The 26206-nt window shown below is 40.5% G+C and overlaps 1 protein-coding gene across 1 annotated transcript in view; it reads right to left on the bottom strand.

Moving 5' to 3' along the window:
• MORC1 (MORC family CW-type zinc finger 1) overlaps window positions 1-26206 on the bottom strand; it is a 75139-nt gene that overhangs the window by 26313 nt on the left and 22620 nt on the right. Inside the window, exons 8-17 of the mRNA XM_060770652.2 lie at window positions 25523-25628; window positions 23629-23754; window positions 19832-19911; window positions 17648-17721; window positions 13381-13445; window positions 11019-11162; window positions 7853-8007; window positions 5700-5828; window positions 4788-4893; window positions 1331-1466 (exon numbers count right to left, since the gene is read on the bottom strand). Of these exons, the coding sequence (XP_060626635.2) occupies window positions 1331-1466; window positions 4788-4893; window positions 5700-5828; window positions 7853-8007; window positions 11019-11162; window positions 13381-13445; window positions 17648-17721; window positions 19832-19911; window positions 23629-23754; window positions 25523-25628 (1121 nt within the window). The remainder of the gene's footprint in view (window positions 1-1330; window positions 1467-4787; window positions 4894-5699; window positions 5829-7852; window positions 8008-11018; window positions 11163-13380; window positions 13446-17647; window positions 17722-19831; window positions 19912-23628; window positions 23755-25522; window positions 25629-26206) is intronic.

The following is a 26206-nucleotide window of genomic DNA, read 5'->3' on the forward strand; positions in this document are numbered from 1 at the left end:
AGTTCATCCAGTCTGTTTGAATAACGTATATACGTAAATAAATAAAAAGAAGCAGCTGCGTATTCTCTCTTCCCTATGAACAGGAATCTATCCAGAGCTGGAAGTTTGATGAACTGACTGAAAGACAAATGTAAATTTACTCTTTCAAATTGTCATTTCCTCCCTGCCAAGTGCACTCTTTTAGTTGACACTGTCAGAGCAAACAAAAATAGTCAATAGTATAGTGTGTGCAAGTTGATCTGCACAGTTAGAGGGCAATTCAGTGACAATTTAAATAGAAGAAAAGGCTTCAGGAAAGGGCCAACATGCTGAACTAAAAACAAATATAACATAGTTTTAAAAACTGTACTAAATCTGTATTGAAAGCATATGAAGCCTGAGATCCAATAGATCTGGGACAAAGGAATTGATCTCCATCATGCTTTCCAAAATGGTAAAAGATACATCCAAAAGAAAGAATGCAATTTGCTTCGCTATCAAATATAGAAATGATAATGCAAGTTTGAGTTGAATTCACAAGCTACTGAAGAGACACAGGTTGGAATAATTGAAATCTGTGCTATTTGCTTTTGCTTAACAAATATGTTCAATAAATTTGCTAATGGTTACTGTTTAACTGCTTAATAGCTTAACAGCTTAACAAGTGTATTCAATTCACCATATTGCAAATGTGTATCAACCACTACTGCTTTGATTTGCAGAACAACACTGTATGTGTATTGATAATTGCTTAGTAGCTTAAATAATAATGCAAGTTGATATTGATCACAGCTCTGCACCTGAAAAGTTAGTTTCTAGAGGCTAGCTTGACCCAGCAAAGGCACAGATTTAATGAGTTGTTTTGCTAAGCACAAAGGGTGAGGTAAAGGGAATAGAAACTGCTCAACACAGCAAAGTCATAAATCTTCTCTTAGGGTGCATCCAGACAGCACCTATAGTGTGAGCTCTTCCATGTTTTCTCCTGGGGCATCCAAATGACACTTCAGGGAAAAACCAAATGCTTTCGGCACAAACCTTGCTTTGAGCCGAGGTAATTTGTCTGCTGGAAAAAGATCTGGGTCTTTCTGAAGACCTGGGTCTTTCCAGGTGTGAGGGCTGTGTAGACGGCACCGGGGATCTCGCCGCACGACTTCTGGTACCCATCTACACATCTGTCTTGGGTTTCTTGGGCTCCTGGAGCCCAAAAAACCCAAGACAGCCCCCACCCCCTCTGAAAACCCCTTTTAAAAAGTAAAATAACTCACCTGGCTGCCATTTCCCCTTCTCTAGAGTTATCCTGGCTTGTACCAATGACATGCCAAGAGAAGGAGGGAGGGGGAAAATCGCTCACCTGAGACTGGAGTCTCTCCAGCTTCCTTTTACGTTCCTGAATGGACTCTACGAGTAGTTTTTGCTTGTCATCCATTGTCTGTGTTGGACTGAAAGTTCCCAGAGGGATGGGGGGCAAATGTTCTGGTACATCACACCTACCAAATAATATTAATCAGTGGCAAAAAAGAGAAATTGCCTTAAAGAAATACCTTCTTAAGACCAATTAACATTGGACATGGACCATATGTCTATGATGGGGGACTAAGTGTATACATGAGTGTGTGTGTATGTATGAAAGTGAGTTAAAATGTGTAAGCAGTTTGGGGGTCCTCCTGGATTCAGTGCTGACGCTTGATGCTCAAGTGTCAGCAGTGGCTGGGAGACCCTTCGTACAGTTAAAGCTTCTGTGCCAGCTGCGACCGTACCTTGAGAAGTCTGACTTGACCATGGTTACCTCAATATTGGACTACTGTAATGCACTCTACATGGGGCTGCCCTTGAAGATAGTTCAGAAACTACAGTTGGTGTAAAGGTCGGTGGCCAGATTGTTAATTGGAGCAAGTTACAGGGAGCGGTCAACCCTCCTGTTTAAACAGCTCAACTGGCTGCCAATAAGTTTCCGGCCCCAATTCAAGGTGCTGGTTATCTATATATATACATCTGTTAGGTTGGTTCAACCGGACAGCAAAACTCCACAACCCCTCAACGAAACTGTACCAAAATTGCCATGCCCATAACAGAACCCACAAGGTACAAACATATCTACTCAAAATGAAAAACAACACAACAACACACTCACAAAACGGCAAAACAACAAAACTCACAAACCCCCCAACGAAACTTAACCAAAATTCCCATGCCCATAACACAACCCACAAGGTACAAACATATCTACTCAAAATGGAAAACAACACAACAACACACTCACAAAACGGCAAAACAACAAAACTAAAAAAAAACCAACGAAACTTAACCAAAATTCCCATGCCCATAACACAACCCACAAGGTACAAACATATCTACTCAAAATGAAAAACAACACAACAACACACTCACAAAACGGCAAAACAACAAAACTCACAAACCCCCCAACGAAACTTAACCAAAATTCCCATGCCCATAACACAACCCATAAGGTACAAACATATCTACTCAAAATGAAAAACAACACAACAACACACTCACAAAACGGCAAAACAACTGAGCATGCGCATTGGTGCCCAGCCACAAGTTCCCTGGCGCACGCACACAGTCTTCCGGCCAACGTTCCCTCTGCGGAAGCCATGCCCACTCCAAGCCCCGCCGCGCCGCTTCCCGCACACACACCCCCCGCCGCACGCACACACACAACCCCACGCTCCATCACTCCCCCCGCCGCACACACACACGCAACCCCACGCTCCATCACTCCCCCCACCGCCACACACACACGCGCAACCCCACTCCCCCCCGCTGCCGCACACACACGCAACCCCACGCTCCATCACTCCCCTGCCCCAATCTTACCTCCTTTTACTTCATGCCACCTCCAAACCCCACCCCGCCCCTTCCCGCCCTGTCAAAATCCAGGAAAGACAGGAAGGAAGGAAAGAAGGAAGAAAGAGAAAGGGAGATAAAGAAAAGGGGGAAGGAAGGAAAGTTAGAGAAAGAAGGAAGAAGAAAAGGAAAGAAAAGGAAAGATGGAAGGAAAGAAAAGAGAGACAGCAGAAGAGAAAGAAAAAGGGGGAAGGAAGGAAAGAGGTAGAGAAGGAAGAAATGAGAGACAGAGGGAGGGAAAGAAAAAGGGGGAAGGAAGGAAGGAGAGAAGGAAAGGAAAAAGGGAATAAAGGAAGGAAAGAGGGAGTGAAGGAAGGGCGAAGATGTAGAGAAAGAGGGAGGGTAGGAGAGAAGGAAAGAGAGAAGGAAGAAAAGAGACCAGAAGAGAAAGAAAAAGGGGGAAGGAAAGAAGGAGAGAAGGAAAGAAAAAAGGGAATGAAAGAAGGAAAGAGGGAGTGAAGGAAGGGGGAAGATGTAGAGAAAGAGGGAGGGAAGGAAAGAAGGAAAGAGAGAAGGAAGAAAAGAGACCAGAAGAGAAAGAAAAAGGGGGAAGGAAGGAAAGAGATAGAGAAGGAAAAGGAGAAGGAAAGATGGGAGGAAAGGAAGGAAGGGAGGAGGGAAAGAAGGAGAGAAAGAGGGAAGGTTGGCCATAGCAACGCGTGGCGGGTAAAGGTTGTTATTTCTATGATTATTATGATGCTATTATTCCTATGAGACCCTTTTAGGGGGAATGGGAGAGGTGTCAGGTCCCAGAGGCAATGCATTGCATTATTCTTATTGTTATGATGGTGGTGAAATAAAAGGAAATAAAAAGAGAAAGAAGGAAGCAAACAGGGAGGGAAGAAAGGCAAAGGAAGAAAGGGGGAGGGAATGAAGGAAAGAGAAGGATGAAACCAAGTAGTGAAAGAAGGAAAGAAAGAAAGAAAGAAAGAAAGAAGTAGAGAAGGAAGAAAGGAGAGAAAGGGGGAGAAAAAGGGGGAAGGAATAGGTAGGTACCACTCTATCATAATAGTCCAGATATCAACCTCTACTTTGAAAACATTTACTATAGGCCACAGCTAGTTACCTATAAAGTTCTAAATGGATCAGGCCCTGCCTATCTTTGTATCCGTATCTTCCTCTATGAGCCCACATGGTCTCTAAGATCTTCTGGGGAGGATCTTCTCTCACTCCCACCCCCTTCTCAGGCGCAGTTAGTGGAGACGAGAGAAAGGGCATTCCCGATGGTGGCCCCTCGTCTCTGGAACTCCCTCCCCAGGGAGATCAGGCTAGCACCCTCCCTATCCACGTTTTGTAAGGAACTAAAGATGTGGATGTTCCGTTGTGCATTTGATTGATGATTACTTTGGCAGATAGTCCTTAACGATGGCCTAAAAACAAGTTCCTGTGAGAGTTGTTTAGCAGTGGAACTGTCTGCCCTGGAGTGTGGAGGAGGCTTCTTTTTTGGAGGCTTTAAAACAGAAGTTGGATGGCCATCTGTCAGGGGTGCTTGAATGTGATTTTCCTGCTCCATGGCAGGGTTGGACTGAATGGCTCATGAGGTCTCTTCAAACTTAAGGATTCTATTACATTATTGGCTAATGAAGGAACTGGTTGGTGGTATTTGGTCTGATTCAGCAGTTTATATTCCTGAATTGTTAATAAAACATATACTAGAGCAGAAAGTTATGAGCATAACAGCATTACCAACTGTATCTCTTTGTGTATCGTGTGTTATTATGTAACTGAAAGCTTGTGTAGGCAGTGCATGACTGTTGGATTACAGGTCCCATTACAGGTTAGTATACCAACTTGGGCTGTCCAGTGAAATCTGGAGGAACAGTCTGCTCACCCTGATCTAAAACAACAATGACAAATGAAAGGACTTTCCTGAATGTCAAAAGCTACTGATTTCATTTAAAAATGTAAAAGCAAACTTTTTTTCAAAAATCAAAGCTTACGTTTTCTCAAGTGGGTTAGGACTTTTTGCACAATTCCAGATGTCATGTTGTCCTTCATGACTGGTATCAGTGTCATGGGAAATAAGTCTCCATTTAAGGCAAATATCTAATCAAATTAATAGAGTGAAATCAAAATTAATGATTACAAATCATAATGATACCACTGATATTTTAGCCTGTATCACTTACTTTTAATTATCATTGCTTTGACTGCTTTGGTAGTGAATTGGAAAGGATCACTGTAGTAAAGCATTTCCCCTTAAAGTAGAATACCATATCCCTTCAAATTTAACCTGCTCATGTTTCAACTGGATAGAATTCAACAGAGAAACAAAATATACTAAGAATGACCTGAGTCTGTAATTTGACTTTAGATAGCTTGGACAAGGGCCTGTTTGCTCTCAATTTAGAAAGGCCTACGTATTTCCACAGTTCCAATCTAGCTTTCAGGATCACACCCTATAATTGTACATTTCTTCTCCATCTCACCTCCCACTCCACGCAGAAAACCTTCATGCAGAGACTTTCAAAAACAAGTGCTTAAAATTTTATTCTGTCTTAAATTACTGGGGAAAAAAACATTCATCAACTTGATCATGACCCACTTTATCCCACATTTACGCCTACAAGACACTTGCGTTATCCACTGAGAGCTTTTATAACAAAACATGAAGGAGATCCAACATATTAGCAAGCTTACAATACGCTTTTAGGAGTAGTAAAAGGAGAAACAAAGGGTTTACAAGAGGACCATTCCAAGGAAAAAGGAAGCAAAAAACATAGAAGGGCAAAGCATCAATGAGGAAGAAAGCTATAGCTTATATAATTGATGCCAAAGAAATTAGAGCTCTTGTTTCATCCTGCTGAATTCTATCTTTCTTCCCTTCTCTTTTGAAACTTGTAGGAACTCACCACACTGAACAATTTCAGGAATTTCCACTGCCCGTCTTCTTTTGTATTGAATTATGTTAGAAGGTCTTTCACACCACATGTCACTCAGATATCCAAAGTCAGCCCAGAACAAAGTCTCTCCTTTTTGACCTTAGAAGACAATTATAAAGTTAGGTTAGAAACATAGGAAGAAGATGTCTTACATTGAATTTGACCATTGGCCCATCTCACCCAGCATTTTCAACATTTTCAAGTTGTAGGTTTGACTGTCATAGTTTAAGAGAGCCAGAGTTCCTAAACCAAAAACCAACTGTGGGTTCAGATTGTAATATATGATTGTTTAACAAGCCATGACTGATTAACAGACTGGATGCATATCATGACAAGCCAGATTTCAATAAACCACACCATGATTTTCTGTGATGTCTGAACATGGTTGGGATTTTTTTTGGGGGGGGGGGGGGGTATTTTGCTATGGTTACACGCTTGTTTACATAGGGACACATTATAATAGACTTTGCTTTACAGAAGACAATAAACTGCATGTTCACTTTCAAAACTGAACATGCAAAAATTCCAAATCTCTGGGAAGGCAAAACCAAATATATTTCAATATTTGGTTTAAAGTATTAAGTTGGAATTAACATACTGCGAATATTCAGATAAAAAGCAGATCTTTAAAAGGTGTGTTAGTGCAATGTCATTCAAACTCCAAAATGCAGCATACCATCTATATTTGCATATGCACACAAATGCAATTTAACAAAACGAATGCACAAAGATGTTTGCCTGTTCCTCCATTCTCTTTTCTAGGCAAATAATAATTGCTTGTCAAAATTTTATGAGCGAGAAGTAGCTGGATATTTCTATTCTCCTTTTTATTCTCCTCTTGTTTGCTTCTTCTATTTGGAAATGCAAATGTAGGTTTCCAGTCATATCACTCCTTAAAGACCAGTGAAGTCTTTAAGGCTATTTTTGTCCTTCTGCTATCACATTAGAAGTGCCACAACCACCGGAATCTCAGATAAAGTTTGTATAAGCTTTGCACAGACCGAGAACAAGCCACGAGAGTCAAGACAAAGATCCACCCAGAGGAAAAGTGTTCCTGCCATACATCAAGGGAACCACTGACCGCATAGGGAAGCTGATGAGGAAACACAACATACAAACTATCTACAAGCCCACCAAGAAAATCCAACAAATGCTACGTTCAGCAAAGGACAAGAGGGATCCTTTCACCTCTGCAGGAGTCTACCGTATACCATGCAGCTCTTCTGATGTCTGAGGTGGAGTATCCATTGGCCTGGAGAGCCCAGTTGAGGTGGTTCAACTCATCTTGGAGAAGGTGGGGTTCGCAAATTCTTTTTGCACGGTCTGCCAAGGCTTTAATGGTGCTTCTTTTTTGACTTGGGTGATGGTTGGAGTTTTTATGTAGATATCTATCTGTGTGTGTGGGTTTTCTGTAGACAGTGTGGACAAGTCTACATAGGGACCACCAAACGCAGCGCCCAAACACGAATCAAGGAACATGAAAGGCACAGCTTGGACACAGCATATTATTTGAGAACACAGAAATGCTGGACCACACCAACAACCACCATGTCAGACAACACAGAGAAGTCATTGAAATCCACAAGCATGTGGACAATTTCAACAGAAAGGAAGAGACCATGAAAATGAACAAAATCTGGCTACCAATATTAAAAAACTCTAAAATTACAACAGCAAAATAACAGAGAGGAAACAACCAGGCACATCTTAACACCTCTCAGCAAGAGATTTTCCAGGCTCAAGTTTGACACTTTAACTCTCATAGCTTCGTGCTATGGAATCATGGGATTTGTACTTTTGTAAGGTCTTTAGCCTTCTCAGCCAAAGAGTGCCAGTACCACATCATACTACAACTCCCAGGATTCTATAACATTGAACCTTGATAGTTGAAATGGTGCCAAGTTGCTTTACTTCTTCAATGTAGACACACCCTTAGATGCACAAAGAAATTCACTCTTAGTCAAAAACCATCCTGCTCAATCTAGGAAAAAACAAGGATTGGGTGGGTATGACTGCTGTAGGAAAGGATGTTGGAAGTAAGTCAGCATGCATCCCTACACAGATTCAATTAACCTTTTGCAATGAAATGTGGTTGTTTGAATCAGTTCCCAGAAACAACTTACTTATTCCCATGTCTTTCCAGTATTGGACAAGATAGTTTCCCATGGCTTTCAGCAAATGGTTGTACTCTTTAACATTAGCAAAGGCCTGCTTGTTGTGTGTTGGCTCCATAACATCTATGGGCACATCCACAATCCCCACTGCTCCAGCTCCTAAACTGCAGAGAGAAAAATATTTAGGGACATCAGTCTTATCATATTCTAGTCTCAGGCACCAGAAGAAACAATTTCAAAATATTTATGAACCTGGGAGTAAGATTACAAGGGCTTTTGCACTTTGGGACTTTTTATGAGAAAATCTTTCTGCAAAATAACTTTTGTGCATGTAAAAATGCAAAAGAAAATTGTGTAAAGCAGTGTTTTCAAAAACGGTGCCCTGGTTTTGTGCAAAAACAATGTTTCTTTGAGTAAAACCCTAAGATTTTTGGAGCAAATGATTTCTTTTGCTAAAAAAGTGCTAAAGCATGGAAATATCTCATATTGATTGACCACTGTCTTCATGGGATGTCTTGATATTTCTGGATGCTCTTAAAATTGCTCATCCTGTTGTTCAGATGATAAAATGTGAAAATATTTTTGAATCTCTATTTGAAATATAACATTTGAAGTATATTTTTCTCCTTTGCATTATTTTTAAAATTGAACTTGATCTATTACATCATATATTTAAATAAATATGATGTAATGGATCAAATTCAGCTTTTTAATTAATACTTTATCACCTGAATTTATAATTAAAATTATGGCTTGATAGCCTCATCCAATTACAAAATTCCAATGAAAGTTCAACAATTTGCCAGTCTCAGTCATCCATTGTGTTTCCACACAGGCCTACTACTTATGGAGTAAACATTATTCTCTCACCCTAACTTGAATGTAGATCACATATATTATTTTGCTTCTGTAGTCCAGCAAGAACTGGGACACTCATTCAAAGTCTGGGAAATCAGTGTTCACAGCAGAAAAAACACCAACTTGGCTACCACTTGTTTCTAGGTGTACAGGGCCTAATCCAAGGTCATATGCCAGGAAGGGATTGCAAGACATATATGGGAAAAGGCAGCAGGGTCAGAGAATTATTGGCTCTATTCTCTGACTCTGCTGCCTTTTCCTGTATATATGTCTTGCAATCCCTTCCTGGCATATGACCTTGGCATATGACCATCGAAAACAAACAGATGAGGTTGTGACATGGAATCAAGGAGTGCCAAGTCCAATATGTTAGAGACCTTTAAGCCAGAAATGATCCTGGAGAGACTTGAGGCAAGAAATACAACTTCAGTCCCCAAGCAAAGCTCCAACTCATCTATATCTAAGAACTTCACAGTTCATGGAGTGGACCTGTCAGTGGAACAGACATGCTACTTGGGGGTGATGGCAATTTCAGTAAAAACACATTTGGAAAGCATCTTTAGCAAGGATAGCCCTGTAAGCTTGCAAGAAAGAGTGTGGTGAGCGACATGTTAAAAGCTAAAAGGTTTTATTAGGCTTAAGCATTGTTCATATATGTGTTGGTTTTCTAGTTTTGACCTGTGCATAAAATTCTGGTTACAGCCTGTAACTCCTTTTTTAAAAAATTGTACCTTTTAGAAATGAGCTCCACATATAGATTTAAAGGAGAGAACAACACTCTTTCTCTCTGCCTGTGAGAAGGTGGGAAGGAAGGCACAACTTGCACCCTTTTCTATAACAATACCATTATACATGAATAATTCCATGACAGAATGCAGTAGGCAAGAAGAGCCTAACACACACAGTAAAGATCAACATTGCACCACCCCTGAAATCCTAGCTCTGTGCAGGGAAATCCAGCAGACTGCCAACCAAGGACCTTATCACATTAGGAAAATACTCAGTTTCTGAGACTATTAGAGAATGATTTCGAATGGGTTCCATCACATGACCCCATCCTGTCAGTATTATGTCAGAATCCATCTGCAAAGCATCACAGAAATTGATTATTTGCAGACGGAATTCTAATCATGTCTTTTGAAATACAATGGATTCTTCCATTGATGAAGCACTGTTTTTGTGTGTGGTAGGAAAATCTGTATGCATCTCATCAGCAACAATATGGGCAGAGTCTCATGACCACAGACTTTTTATGATGGAAGAAGCTGCCATTTCTGTTTTGGATATCAAAGGGGGAAAGATCTCCAGGATTACTGAAATCGCTACTTGCCATTTTACCTCATTATTTTGTAAAATGTTTTTACTGTAATCTGTGCAAGTTCTTCCCTCCATTGCATCTGTATGTGTAACAAAATGTTAATATTTACAAGAACTTTAACTGGTAGCAGTTAGGGACTTCAAGGATACATCACTGTGCAATCTTAGGGGAAAAAACTTAGAAAACCACCATAGAGTGATGTAGGAGGTGTTTTGAATGGATTGGGAGGAACCAGCCTACCATGGTGTGATGAGTCAAATCACAGTATTTTCAAATCATAAGAATCATAATAATCAGGTGTGATGAGGAGAGTATTCTGTCTCAATACAGTATGTATGCAGTCCTAAAAAAATATGGGATGCATACTTATTATGTCGTGTCAAAAGCATTACATAAATTTGTCTGTTTGTGGAGGGAAGAAACACACCTCCAGGCTAAGGACTTGTAAAGCAATGTTTTTGGGTTGTAAAGATTAACCATTTGCAAGACATGTTGCCCAGAGGATGCTCAACTGTATTAATTCCATCTTTGAGGGGGATCTTTCTGCGTTCCCCAGATGCATACTGATATAAACAGATTATATCCCAATGTGATAAGGTCCCAAGACGTAGCCACTTCTTTATACAAACTGCAACAACCTCATTTTCCACCTTTGCTAGACTCATCAGTGGGTGAAAAGGGGCAATACCATGATAACTGCCTCATCTGAATTGATTTTTATCACTCTGTGTTTAACTCTTAGTCAATCACACTGGAGATAAAATAGCTGATTGTAATATGCAAGTACATGAAGAATACAGAATTAAAATGATCTTCCCTAAATCCATTTGTTCAGTTTTGAGAAGTAATGTTCATAACTATGCAGGTAGATCTTAAGGCTGATTTTGGAGCCTGCTGGCATCTGGAATAAATATATTTCTAAGTAACCCAGAAAAGGAGGTGTAAGATTGCTGCCTGTCTTCCTTCATTTCTTTTTTTGCAAAAAGCAAGAAAACTTACTATGATTCTATATTTTTCTGGGGTCCCACTTTCTCAAACAACCTGATCAAACGATTATTGCTGTAGATAAGCATGCCATCTTGACTTCTGTTCTGAATGTTGATTCCAAATATTAAAAACAGTTTTTTTGGTCTTCTCAAGTTTCTAAACAAAGGAAATAAGTAATGTTATAAACTACAGGAACAAAATTTCTAGCTATAGATGTCATAATTTAAAAGCCATGAGCCTCCATGAGGAACAATCAGCAAAATGGCGGTCATTCTCAATGGGAGTTGTAGTCCAAAATAATATTTTCAAGTTCCAACAAATATAAGCGATGAAATGGGCAAACAACTTCCAAGGTTTTAAGTTTACAATGAAAATTCCATCTACAACTCTATTTTTCAGGAGTCCGTTTATGACTAATCTTGAAAAAAGAAAAGAAAAAGAATCAGAATATATATCTAAGCCAAAAATAATCACAAAATTACAACATATGAACATAGAACTATGGGTAAGTGTTGTATTAAGAATTATTTGTAGCTTGTGTTGCATAAATCCTTCTTACAAATTGCTGTTTTGCTACTTTAGAGGAAAGCCATGAAGTATAGTCTATATGAGGTATGGGCAAACCCAGGCACAGGGGCTGGATGCAGCTCCTTGGGCTTTTTCCTCAGGCCTTTCTCTCTCACGCCATCTTTTCCTTCCTTCCTTCTCTCTTCTTCCTTCCTTCCCTCCCTCCCTCCCATTCTTTCAGCCTTCCTTCCCTCTTTCCTCCCACCTTCCACCTCTCTCTTTCAACTTCCATCCATCCCTCTCTCCCTCCCTCCCTCCCTCCCTCCCTTCTCTTTTTCCTTCCTCCTTTCCTCCTGAGGAATTTTTAGCTGCAGAAGCGATAAATCGGGAGTGCTTTGATTGTGACTTCCTGCATGGCAAGAGGTTGGACTGAATGGCCCTTGGGGGTCTCTTCCAGCAATAGAATTCTATATCAGGAGAGGGCAATACGGGGTCTCGTGGATACAATTTTTCTCTCCCATCTGCCATCTCATCTTGACCAAGACCAACCCTTTGGGGATTCAAATGTTTCCTGTCTTACGTTCACTTTCTGCCTCTGAAAAATAAGAGGAAGGGGAGGAAAGGGCAGGAAGGGGACTTTGGGAGAACCCCCTCCCTTCCGTCCTTCCCACCCTGCTCCGCCCTGCCATGCAGTCCCCAAGTTAGAAAGTTTGCCCATGCCTGGTCTATACACACTTTCTTCAACTGTGTTACCGTGCCACTAACTGCTGATGCCTCTATCATTTTACTTCTTTCTAAAATGGTATCAAAACCTTGTGGGATTATTAGTACTACTTGAATTGGATTTACTTACATATGGACATCTGAACTGATGACATTATATGTTGTTTAATGCACCATGTTTGGATTCATGTGTCTATGGATAACTTGACTGTCAGTATCACAGTTTATGTAGATCATTCTTGGTTGTATAAACTGATTAAAAGCTGTTACATATTTGGACTGCCTATAGCATTTGTCAATAGTAGACCATTCTTTGGTAATAACAGCTACTGCACACATTTTTGTTTCATTGAGTCTTTAGTGTTTTATCTTTTTGTCCAAATACATTTCATTATGTTTGTTATTTTGTGGTTAATTTTGTTTACACTCATACACATAAAGAAAGAGAAAGGCAGGGAGGGAGGCACTTAGTGCACTATTTCAGGTCATCTTTGTATGTTTTTTGTGCATTTGAGGTACTCTATCCTTTAATCTCATTTAATTATATGTAATCCTAAAATCCAGAAGCTCTGTCCTCTCCCTGTCTACTCAGAGATATGTATAGGACTGCGGCCTAGAACTCTGCAACAAGCAGCAAAAATTTAGTGGGACTTCCCTCCAGATTTCACTATGATTCTACAATTTAATTTTAATATTACCTTAAATGCATATTTGTAAAAGCTAAGCAGTACTGAAAAATAAACTGTCATATCAAACTTTAGTTTCACTCTTATGACCAAATAGGCTCTTTAGTATTTTCTTAGAAAATGTTTCCTAAGGTTTCATTTATTCTTTAAGTCAAACTAGAGTGAATGCTAATGCTCTAAAATGGGGGGAAATCCCCAAAACTATTTCTAATATTACTTTTTTCCATCTTAGTCTGAGAAGCATTGTATTATCTGTGAAAAATAATGACAGGAATATAGCATCCAGACCAGTTTCACACCTGATTACATGGCAATGGTGATGTAAGGTAGAAGGTCACCATAACTGTGTGTGTTTTTTTGTGTGGGAAGGGGGATATGATCCTATTTCATCCATCGTAATATCACAGAAATAAACTGCATTATATGGCCGCATGGAGGGGGCGTAAGTCATCACTTGCCTTCGTTTGTCTTCCAGTTTCTCTCTCATTCTCTTCTCATTTTCCTGAGCATGCTGTAATTTGAGCTGAGCAAATTATCCCCCAGCATCAGGAAAGAAGAACAGTAGAACATTTTAAGTAAAGGTAAAGGTTTCTCCTTGACATTAAGTCTAGTTGTGTTCGACTCTGGGGGGTGGTGGTGGTGGTGCTCATCTCCATTTCTAAGTCAAAGAGCCGGCGTTGTCCATAGATGCCTCCAAGGTCATGTGGCCGGCATGACTGCATGGAGTGTCTTACCTTCCTGCAGAAGCAGTACCTATTGATCTACTCATATTTGCATGTTTGTGTACTGCTAGGTTGGCAGAAGCTGGGCCTAACAGCAGTAGCTCACTCCGCTTTCTAGATTTGAACTGCCAACCTTTCAGTCAGCAAGTTCAGTAGCTCAACAGTTTAACCCGCTGAACCACCAGGGGGGCCATAGGACATTTTATTTTCTCAAATTTGAACATAATTATATCTTATAGAAGAGATGGTGGCTTTCTTGGGGCCTGAGCAGGCAACTGTGGGAGGCTAGGGGACTACGTGAACCCCACAGAAGGCCTGGGAGGGTTGCGCTTTGCCTCCACCCTCCACCCCCCAAAAAACAAAACAAAACAAACAAACAAACAAACAACCCCCCCCTTTTTTTTTGCTCCCAAGTGCCTTTTGGAAGGAAGATGTGTGAGTGGCACTTTCAGCATATTTTGGATCCTAGGCTATTTTAGAACTTAAGAGAGAATTTTTCTTTTTAGCTATACAAGGTGATGGGAAACCACTTCTAGTTCATTTTTGGTTTCAAAAAAAGGTGAATGTTGGTGCTATAATGGTGTCCCCCCACAACAAATCTGGGGGAAATGGCCTCCTGTACATTTGAAGCATCTGATGGGGGTAAGGAATAATAAATAAATACTTTAAACAAACAAGGCAGCACAGACAGATCTGTTCTCAAACACTAGGACATTTGGGGACCAGAGTTTGAATCCCTGCTTGGTTACCTTGGGCAAATAACACTTTCTGAAATACAAAGGACAGCAAGTTCTGCCAAGATCTTGTGATAGCTTTGTTTTAGGGTCATCATAAGCCTGAAATGATTTGAAGATGCACAACAACAGCAGCAGGGTTCTAAATTAAGGAAGAGAAGCCTCTTTCATTCAGGCCAAGGGCCAAATCCAATAGCAGAGATAATAACAATAACTATTTTTGTACCCTGCCTTCATCTCTCCAAAGGGACTCAGATCAGCTCACATGGGGACAAGCCTGAACACAACATAGTTAAAATATAGCACAACAGATTACATTAAAACAGTTTCACCAATATAAAACAACCACACATAGTACAATATATAGCAGACATCTAATAACCATCAATGGTCTGAGTAGTGCACAGTTCTGAGCTCAGGCAGGTGGGCTGGTGCAAATCACTTGCCAAAGGACAGGGCTGATAGATAAAGTGCTGAGGCAGATAACAGAGTAATAACTGAGGGTAAAGTAAGGAGAACACTATGTCTTTCGTTAGGGAATAGTGACAATGTGCTGGTTTTGGAACAAATTGGGGGCCAAAACTATTTGGGGAGCTGTCTAATCGAAAGCACAATGGAACATCCACGTTTTTCATTCTTTATGGAAGATTGACAGGATGGGTGCCAGTCTAATCTCCCTGGGGAGGGATTTCCAGAGCCCGGGGGGGGGGCACCACTGAGAAGGCCCTCTCTCATCTCCACCAACCACGCTTGTGACAAGGGTGGGAGCAAGAGGAGGGTCTCCCCAGAAGATCTTAGAGATCGTGAAGGCTCCTAGGGGAAGATGTGATCATGAATATAAGCAGGTCCTGAACCATGTAGGGCTTTATAGGTGATAACCTGCACCTTGAATTAAGACCAGAAATGTATTGGCAGCCAATGGAGCTATCTGAACCGCTCCCTGTAATTTGCTCCAGTTATCTTTGCACTAACTGCAGTTTCCGGGCCGTCTTCATAGGCAGCGCCATATAGAGTGTGTTACAGTAATCCATCCTGGAGGTAACTACGGTAGCAGCTAGTGCACAAATTTAAATTGTGCAAAGGCCCTCCTGGCTACCGCCGACACCTGAGCATCAAGAGTCAGCGCTGAGTCCAGAAGGACCCCCAGACTGTGGACCTGTGTCTTTAGGGGGAGTGTAACCCCACTGAGCACAGGTTGCCACCCTATATCCCGATTCTGAGACGGTTCTGTGGGTCACATTCAAGTGCTGTCTATGGGCAAAAATTGATCAAAAAGATCAATTTGTTTGCAACTTAAAACTCTGAAAACTAGCAAGAAATTTCAGAGTTGGAAAAAGAACCCCGGAAAAGCAAAATTCCACCAAAAAGCAGTGTTGCTGGGAAGGAGCTGTGAACACCTGGAGAAACCCCAGAGTGCTGGGTTTGGCATGTAGGAGAGCTGGATTTGGCTTCAAGGCTTGAGGTTTTCCACCGCTGTTTGGAAGTATTAGTAATAGTCATATGTATGGGAGTCTGGCAACGCAGTGTTTTGGGGATTAGTGATGTGAACGTTTCCCTATGAATATAAATGATAATTTGTGCAGGCACAATTAAGCTATAATTATCAGGTTGTAAGCCCCGTGAAGTGGAAAGTGCCTTCCAAAACATTCTTCAAGAAATAATTGAACCTGAAGCCAAGGCAGCTTAATAACGACTTTTAAGAATCCTCAGCAATAGTAAATAGGCAATTAACAGGATTTGAAAATCTTTCCTACTGTTTAAAGGTCATGCTAGGCAAAACTTTCAAAAGCTTCACATTAACAATGTTCATGGCCTATATTTTTCAAACAATTAACTTATAAGTCTAATCAAGGAGCAAGGACAAACGTGGCGAGTGTTGACGTTTTGCCCTGGCAGATGTGGGCCAACAGAAATGGCTTGCTATGTAAAGCATGGGCTTGGGGAGTTATTCATAAGAAAATTATTCTTTCCAAAGGCACAGAAATGATATTAAGAGACTTCAATGCACAGCACCTCCCAACAAAGGATTCCCTCAGGCAGGAAGCAGCCAAGCTTTGAAACTGCAAGGCTATTCAATGCTAACCAAGCTGGCTAATTACAACATTCACATTTGCCTCAGGCAGACATGAGTTCTTTCTCCCACCCTGGACATTCCACAGATATATAAACCTCACTTGCATAGTTTCCAACAGACCTCACAACCTCTGAGGATGCCTGCCATAGATGTGGGTGAAATGTTAGGAGAGAATGCTTCTAGAAAATGGCCATACAGCCCGGAAAACTCAGCAACCCAGTGATTCTGGCCATGAAAGCCTTCGACATCACACATCTTTACTGTGTTCTAATCAACATATTTTGCATAATACTTCAGGATCCTCACAACCTCTGAGGATGCCTGCCATAGATGTCGGTGAAACGTCAGGAGAGAATGCTTCTGGAACATGGCCATACAGCCTGGAAAACTCACAGCAACCTATTGATCTTGGCCATGAAAGCCTTTGACACCACATTCTTGTTGTTGTTGTTATGTTCCTTCAAATTGGTTTTGACTTAGGATGACCCTATCAAAGGATTTTCCTGGGAAAATTATTCAGCAAGGCTTTTGCCTTCTTCTAAAGCTGAGAGTGCAAGTCTTACCCATACAGAAGGCCTAAATAAGCCTGGACTGGAATTTTTAATATACTATACTCACATTTTCAGTTTTAAAGTTAATAAAATTTGTAGGAAGGGGAGCACACAAAACCTGCCACCTCCCTTGCTGCAAGCCAAAATCTTGGAAAACCAGAGTTCAGAATTTCACAGCCCTCCTATATATGGGAGACCCCCTGCTTGACTTCAATAGTTTTGTATGATGACAGCAATAGGGAGCAAAGCCAGTGCTCTCCCACATGTGTTTATTTTAACACAAAAGAGAACACTAAAATTAGGCTTGAATGTGTCAACGAGCTTACTCAGTGCCATCCTGTTCCTGTTACCAGCAGTTTTCTGAATAGTGCTGCTGTCACTTTCTGCACTTAGTTCCCCCCCCCCCCCCCCAATGTTATGGTTAACTATACATTAAATTTTGCTCACGGTCTTCAGTCCTCCCCGTAACCATGTGTCTAAGTGTTTTGGAGGACACTTTATGCATCTGATAAAGCAGCTAAAGACCAGGAAAGCTTATGCTATAATGCATTTGTTAGCCTTTAATGTGCCCCAGGACTGTTGTTTCTCCCACAGCAGACTAAGAAGGCCATCCGCTGAGAAAGCATTTATCTTTGCTACAATACCTCACTGTCTTCATGGAAGAGAGAGTCTTGTGAATATTTTACAGTGCACTTCGCTTCCTTCACAGCCTCTTCAGCTACAGACATAAGCAAAAGCATTCATCAAGCCATTCTAGAGACAGGTTTGCCCAGTGTGCTGCATCATTAAGTAAAAATACTAAGACTGACACCAGATGCCACCTGATCTTAAGTCCATGGCCTAAATCCAATTACTAGTGCTCACTAGAGTAAACCCAATGGATCGATGAAACTTATAAAATGTTGACTTGCCAATTTCCCAGTGATTTAATGAGTCTACTTTAAGTGAGACTGGAACTGGATTTAATCCTAGGTGACAAATGCACAATCACACTCTTAGCAAAAGTGCTTCTCAGCCACCACTTCTTAACTCAATAAGACTGAGAAAGAGAGTGGCTGAAATATCTTGTAAGAGTCGGCCCACTTTGAATTGGGACTAAATGCATTTCACTTCAAACCTTTCCACTGTGTCTTACCATAAGGTCACTTTTTCCCCACCAAACTCACTTTTATTTTAGGCTCTTCTCCAATGCATTTTTTTCTAAATCCCAGCATGTTTTTAGATTTTCATCTTATTTTAAACAATCTGTACTTATGGACATTTGAACAGTGAATCAACATATGTGTGTGTGTGTGTGTGTGAAAGAGTCAACATGAGCCAACAATGTGATGTGGAGGCTAAAAAAGCCAATGGGAATTTGGCCTGCATAAATAGGAGTATAGTGGCTAAATCCAGGGAAGTCATGCTACCCTTCTATTTAGCCTTGGTCAGAACACACATGGAACACTGTGTCCAATTCTGGGCATCACAACTTAAAGGAGACATTGACCAGCTGGAATGTGTCCAGAGGAGAGCAATTAAAATGATCAAGGGTCTGCAGAACGAGCCCTATGAGGAGCAGCTTAAACAGGTGGGCATGTTTAGCCTGGAGAAGGCTGAGAGGAAACATGATAGTCATGTATAAATATGTGAAGGGAAGTCATAGGGAGGAAGGAGCAGGCTTGTTTTCTGCTGCCTTGGAAACTAGGACACCGAACAATGGCTTCAAACTACAAGAAAGGAGATTCCATCTGAACATTAGAAAGAACTTCCTGACTGTGAGAGCAGTGGAACTCTCTGCCCCAGAGTGTGGTGGAGGCTCCTTCTTTGGAGGCTTTTAAACCAAGGCTGGAGTTACTTTAATCTGTTTGGGGGTACTTTGAATGCAATTTTCCTGCTTCTTGGCAGGGGGTTGGACTGGATGCCCCACAAGGTCTCTTACAATTCTATGATTCTATATACAATGATAACACATTTGAGCAGGTATTAGCTAAGGACATATTAGTATACATTTAGTCAATGTTAATTAAATGTATTTGTCTTAAATCTAGCCATTTGTGATCAGATGAATTAGTGTGATCTTCTTTGTTAAAAGGATTCTAGATACAACAATAATGTTCTGATTCTTCTAATCCAAGTCAATGTCTTTTTTATGAGTTAGCTTTTCTAAAAGAGCAATTGTTCAAATTTTAGTAATCCAACTCTCAATGGACAGTCCATACTGTAAGGGAATTGATACGAATTTTCATGAAAGTGAAGCAGATTTTCTGAAAGAAATTACACAGATTTTCTGAAAGAAGGCAATTCTAGTGATGCATCTACACTGTAGAATTAATGCAGTTTGATGCGACTTTAAGTGTCATGGCTCAGTGCTGTATGATCACGGTAGTCTTTAGCCTTCTCTGCCAAATAATGAGATCTTTAGTCTTCTCTACCAAATAATGCTGGTGTCTCATCAAACTACAACTCCCAAGACTCCATAGCATTCAGCTCAAACTTATTAATTCTATAGTGTAGATGCCCACTAGGAAGATGCCACACTTACATCAAACTGTGTATTTGCAGCATACACACAGCGGGATGCTCATGTTCTTCACTGTGTGATGGGCCCCTTGAAACTATATATTCTACAGTCATTTCTCCAAATTCTATAATAAAAGTCCCCATGGGATGGGTGAAAAAAAAACCTTCCCATTCCAGTTGTTGGATTCTTTCCTTAAATATAAGAAGTTATTTATCATGTAAAATAGTCAAATTAAGAACTAACACACAAGAGAGTTGTAATTCTAAAGACAAACAATTAACCAGAGGTAAACTTCACTATATAAACATTAAAGAAGACTTCTTACCAGCCTTTACTTCCATTTTTGTCTTCTCTAATTCATCTACAGAAACTTGCTTGAAGGTAGATGACATATATGGATACATCCTGTTAGAACACAAAAACATACGTGTATTACATTTGTCATAATCAATGAAGACTTATTTGAATAATGTGATAATATGATGAATACAAGAAGCAGAAGATCACGATGATGATTCAGGCCTCTAGTTTTCATTATATAGATAGATATTTGCTTGCACATTCACAATACTGAATATTGTATTTTCCCCTGTGCCAATGTCTGTACAATGTTGAAATAATTTCTCAATGGCAGATAGACATTGATACCTCAGAGTATGGCATCCTGATCTTGCAAAACTTAGTAGATTCATGTAGAACATTGTGTGTGTGTGTCCCATTTAAATAAAGTTACATCATTCAGGTGATCCTATCTGATTTTGGAATCAAGGTTAGACTAAGGTATTACCTGGATGTGAAACTGCCAATGGATAACTGGTGCAGTAGGCTATATGTTAGAGGAAAGCAATGCCAAACCTTTCCTTAAGTATTCCTTGCTTAAGAAAACCCTGTGAAATTCATGGGGTCTCCATAATTCAAAAGATGACTTGAAAGACCATATCAACAAGAATGAGAAAGTTAGATGGAAGTGGAAGAAATGTATGCATGATCCTTAAGTAAGCAGAATTTCCACAACTCTCAGGAATGGAGATATGTCCCCAAACTACTTGCACATGGTCCAGTTGGGTCAGGAATTAAATCAACTATATACTGCAGGTGTTATATACAACTTATATCATTTCTATAATATATATTACATTTTTGTTGGAAGGAACAAAGGACACCAGTAAGAGCATTATGGTTAGTGCTGTTGTATGTCAGCCTGTTCAGCCTGTGATTGTGTCTGATGTTCATGTTGATATTCATGATGGGAATGCTAAAATAACATACAGAACGACCCTTTTCCTATTTAAAGCAACACAGCTAAGAACTGAATATTTAGAGTCGATTGGGGTAAACTGCAGGGTTTGCAGATATTTGATCTGGATCAGAACCTTTTAAACAGCTTGTTTATTTTAACTTATTTTGTATGTGTATGTGTTTGTCAAATGTTTTTGATAGGGCCAATAGGCTAATCAATAAAACATATATTCATGATGAGAATTGGGATGATGTTCATGTTGATGTTTCTGAAGGGAATGGGGATGTTGATTTGGCTTCTGGGCCTTTGTCTGGAGATGAGAGGCCAGAGGCCTGAGTTGCTGCAAGGGCCTGAAGGGAGTTTAAAAGAGAGACCAGAGAGGCCTGAGTTGCTGCAAGAGGATGCTCAAGGTCCCAGGCTTCGGAAAGGCTTTTTGCCACAGTTCCCTGGTAAGTTATCTGAGAATGAAGTTGATCTGAGTTACCAGATGCAAGAGTTAATGAGGGGAGTGAGCCCTTGAATAGGAAAAGAAGGTTCAGTAAACAGAGACAAGCCATGCAGCAATTAAGATGGTCAGCTGGACTTCAACAGAGGTTAGATAGTAAACCAAAACTGAGAAATAATTCATTCCTAGCAGTTTTGGAGTCAGGGAAAGGTTTATAAATGAATTGCAAGGGACAACTGCTTTAGTGGAAGTAACACTGGATCAATGCCAAGTTTCCTATGGAATATGTTTCTGTATTGTTCATGGATTCAAGTGCCTAGTTTCACGGATCTCCTTGGACTCTTTGTTCCTGTCTTCCTTTTATCAATTGGATTTTTAAAATGAGAATTACTTTTTACTGCTTTGGTTACATATATTCCTAAATAAACTGCTTGCTGATTTTACCCAGCTGGTGTGGTGTTTACGTCAGAGGTGATTCTGCTCTGGAGTATGACAAGTGCTAACAACAACAACAACAACAACTTTATTCTTATATCCCGCCACCATCTCCCCGAAGGGATTTGGGGCAGCTTACAGATGGTGCAAAGTGCCTAAAAACAAACATAAAAATGAAGCACAGTATAAAATACAATAAAATAAAACACATACGCATATAAAAAAACATCAATTTAAACTCAATAAAACTGAGATCATCCCAGTAGCGGTAAGCTGCTGTAAACGTGGCCAAGCTGTAAACAATAGGAATGGAATAAGTGCAAGCCTCTCTTTGTATTGTTTATTGATTGTTGTTTAATATTGCTTTAACTGTTTTTAATTTGCTTTAGGTGTTGTATTGTTATGTTGTGTTTTGAGGCCTTGGCCTTTGTAAGCCGCATCGAGTCCTTCGGGAGATGCTAGCGGGGTACAAATAAAGATAATAATAATAATAATAATAATAATAATAATAATAAGCTGCAACAATGGAGAGAGAGCATAGGATAAAGGGCAAGGATGTGTGACTACTACGCAGAACGACTAGGGACTAAACATTCTCAAAACCTTGTTTGAAAAGCCATGTCTTCAAATCCCCACGAAAGGAGGACAGTGTGGGGCCTGTCTAAAATTCCTGAGGAGGGTGTTCCAAAGCCAGGGGGCCACCACTGAGGAGGCCCTCTCTCTCTCATCTCCACCAACCGCGCTTGTGACAGTGGCGGGATCAAGAGGAGAGCCTCCTCAGCAGATCTTAGAGCTTGTGCCAGTTCATAGCGGGGGGATGCAGTCACGAAGGTAGACAGGACCCAAACTTTGTGCTTTGTTTCCACTGGCTGTTCAGTTATAATTGTGAAACTATGGATTTGGTCTCTGTGGTCTCTTCCAATTCTGTGATTTCAGATTACAACACATCCTATGTCAGAATGTCACCATATCTTGGCCTCTTTTTGAGCCTGGTGATGCACCTTGACCGACAGTTCCTATCTGGACTTTGGAACCTGGAGTCCAATTTTATGCACAATTAATTTCACCATGTTTTATGGTTCTTACTCCCTAGAAGAGCTCCAGAGCAATTGAAATTGTAATGAGTACCACTACCTAGGATCCTTTATTTCAGGAAGGATTCATCAATGGATCCTGAAAAAAAGACTCTTCACCACCAGTTTTTCCAGGGAAAAGCCACCATTAATGTACAAAAGCCTTGCAAATTATTTAAATGAGATTGTTTTTTATCAGCACAGTTTGTATGATTTTGTTTGTTTGTTTCAAATATCAAGAACTGCTTTGTTAAATTTTAAATGTTTTTGGCACACCTGACCTTTTCTGAGTGTTTCTGGTCAACAAGTTACTGGAATCTACAAATGCTCCCGTCATGTAGCTGCTTCTCATACATGCAGTACAATGAACTTGGCTGCTAAGCTGTATATTTAAGCTTGGCCCTGCCAGGACAACCACTTTACAGACCTCTTGCTGTTGAGTCCAGCTAGAGCTGGACCAGTTCCTAGCTTTATTAGTGCCTGTATCAGGACGTTCATTTGTCTTGCTAAATTGTACCTTAAATTCATGCTACATGTTACAAGATTAGGAGTCCATTAAAAAACAAACTCCATAGGTGGCCTGTAATTATTCACTGGCACTTTTACAGAACTGACTGAGTAACACTCACTCCAGTGAAAATGCACAGAAACAAAACAAAACAAAACACATGCCAGCCCCTGAGCTGGCTGGTGATTATCTTATATAAAGTATTCTGGACTCTGGGTCAAAGTGTTTGGTCACAGCTGATTACCTTTTAACAGTCCAAGCTGCCAATGTGATTTGAACTCATCTCAGATTATAAATTGCTCTGCCATCAAAATCAATTTCTCACCACCGCTCGGCTCAAAAAGGGTTGCTAATGCTTTTAGGCACATTGCTATGGACATTTAAATATCTGGCTTTGTGATCACAAGAGAAGCCGACTCACCTGGGTCTGTAAAAGCAATAAGGCAAGCGCTTGGTTTCTACTTTCTTTGCTTGAATGAATATCCTCATCCGTGGGACAAAGTACAACATAGCTGTATAAGCTCTCAGAGACCATTGTTCTGGAAGGCTGGCTCAGAAAAGTGTTTAAGGCAGAATTATTTTAAGATCACAAAGAGAAATCTCTACTGGTTAGAGGAAATTACGTGCACAATCACCTTGAAAAACATCATCAACAACATGAACATATCCTTCGGTTCTTGCTAAAGTGTTCTTGAAAGCTCATAAGGTGCCCTGCAATTCTTTTCAAGAGGTGACCACAGGAATACATTACTAGAAGCATGAAAATAGGCCTGTTACAATAGTATATGGAATGGTTTGAGCACTGGACTATGGCTTTGGAGACCAGGGTTTGAATCACCACTAGGCCATGAAACTGAATGGTTAATGCTAGCCAACGAACACCATCTTGGGTTGTTGTAGGTTTTTTCGCGCTGCATGGCCATGGTCTAGAGCCATTCTCTCATGAAGTTTCGCCTGCATCTAGGGCAAGCATCCTCAGAGGTAGTGAGGTCTGTTGGAACTAGGAAAAAGGGTTTATATATCTGTGGAATGACCAGAGTGAGACAAAGGACTCTTGTCTGCCGGAGCTAGGTGTGGATGTTTCAGCTGACCACCTTGATTAGCATACAATGGGCTGACTGTGCCTGGAGCAAACTTTTGTTGAGAGGTAATTAGATGTCCCTGCCTGCTTCCTCTCTGTTGTTGTGCTGTTGCAATTTTAGAGTTTTTTTTAATACTGGTAGCCAGATTTTGTTCATTTTCATGGTTTCCTCCTTTCTGTTGAAATTGTCCACATGCTAGTGTATTTCAATGTATTTCTCACAACCACCATGTCAGACTACACAGAGAAGCCATTGAAATACACAAAGCCAGATATTTACACAAAGCCAGTCCTTTGTCTCACCCTGGTCATTCCACAGATATATAAACCCCTTTTCCTAGTTCCAACAGACCTCACTACCACTGAGGATGCTTGCCATAGATGCAGGCGAAATGTCAGGAGAGAATGCCTCTAGACCAGTGGTTCTCAACCTGGGGTCCCCAGATGTTTTTGGCCTACAACTCCCAGAAATCTAAACAGGAGCAAGTAACCCCTGAAACAATGCAGGAGCTTTTTCCTCCTCTAGTTTGCCAGGGGCCATGTCACATCACTATTGCTGTGTTTTGTGTTTCTGTGCAAAATATTCTCTCATCTGCTCAATCTGGGAGACCGAAGGGAGAAAGGCAGGGGTGCTCCCCTGGATCTAGCTGTCACTGATTTAGAAACATGATTTCATTAGGGCTGATGTGCAAAAGGAATCATAAATTGTTCTCTATACATGCAGGGAACAACCTTAATCGTGCCCTTTTGAAAAGGTATATAACTTGTCAATCCAGTTACAGATAGGTTTGAAGAAGTTTCTCTTGGCAGACAACACAGGGCATCTTTCTTATAATCAAGAGCAACATGAGTTTGCTCTTAACAGTCCATATTATAAATGGTGTCCGATGAAGTCTGTGTTCTATGCAGTCTGAAGCATCTCAAGGTTAAAGCATTGTTGTGTTCTAAAATGGAGCCTGAGCTCAGAGAAGTCCCAGATCTGACCATGTGGTCTGCAGCCCCTCCCACAGCCTCAAAAACATAGAATAAAGGGAAAGCTGCCTACCAAAACATACATATAAACTACAATAAGAAAACAGAATAATCCTGTAGAAAATTACAGGTTTTATTCTCCAACTTGTTTAACAGATGACACTTCCCAGTTTTTGGCATCCAAGAAAATCAGCTTATTTATTCAAAACATTTTCCAAAAGATGTATTCCTTTCTGTTCATTTTGATTCCTAACAAACTTACTTCTCAATAGCTCCAGTGATCAACATGTCCTCCTCGTCTGTTCGAATGTCAAGTTCTGTCTCCCCACTGACCGTGAGCTTCAAATTATATATCACCAGCAAAGTCCCTAATATAAAAAAGTTTTTTTTTAAAAAAAAAAAATCTTTCAGGAAATACCTACTGTAATTGAAATTTAGTGAACAAGGACTGTTCATGGCATCCAATTCAACCCCCACCCTGGTTAAATTATATCACCTAGATTGTACCCAGGGCCTCTTTTCCACTGGGGAATGAGGTCTTTCCTCCAGGAAAAGTTTCGACTTTTAAAAGAGACAATGTGGGTGAAATACGAATTCTCTGGAGTTAATATTCAGAATCACAAATCCTCCCATTATTGCAAGAACAACGCATACGGCCCTCCCAATGAATAAACACTATTCAGTTATTCCAATAGTGCAAATAATAGAACAGAGTTCTTTGCCCAGGGTGAGACAATATGATCAAAGAAACTCCAGCAGAAGGTGTATTAATATCTTATGCTGCTGGGGGAGGAGCCATCATGGTCGAGTAGAAGACGTCTCCCTGGTAGCTCCCGTGCAAAAAGATCAGAATGCAGTGATAAATGGATCAAGGATTTCTCTTTATGGACTGGAAAAGAGGCGAAAGTGTGGTGTGTCTAAGGAGCTGAAAAAAGAGGAGTCTAAA

This window comes from Anolis sagrei, chromosome 3 (genome assembly GCF_037176765.1).
Source record: "Anolis sagrei isolate rAnoSag1 chromosome 3, rAnoSag1.mat, whole genome shotgun sequence".
In the NCBI taxonomy this organism is placed as follows: Eukaryota; Metazoa; Chordata; class Lepidosauria; order Squamata; family Dactyloidae; genus Anolis; species Anolis sagrei.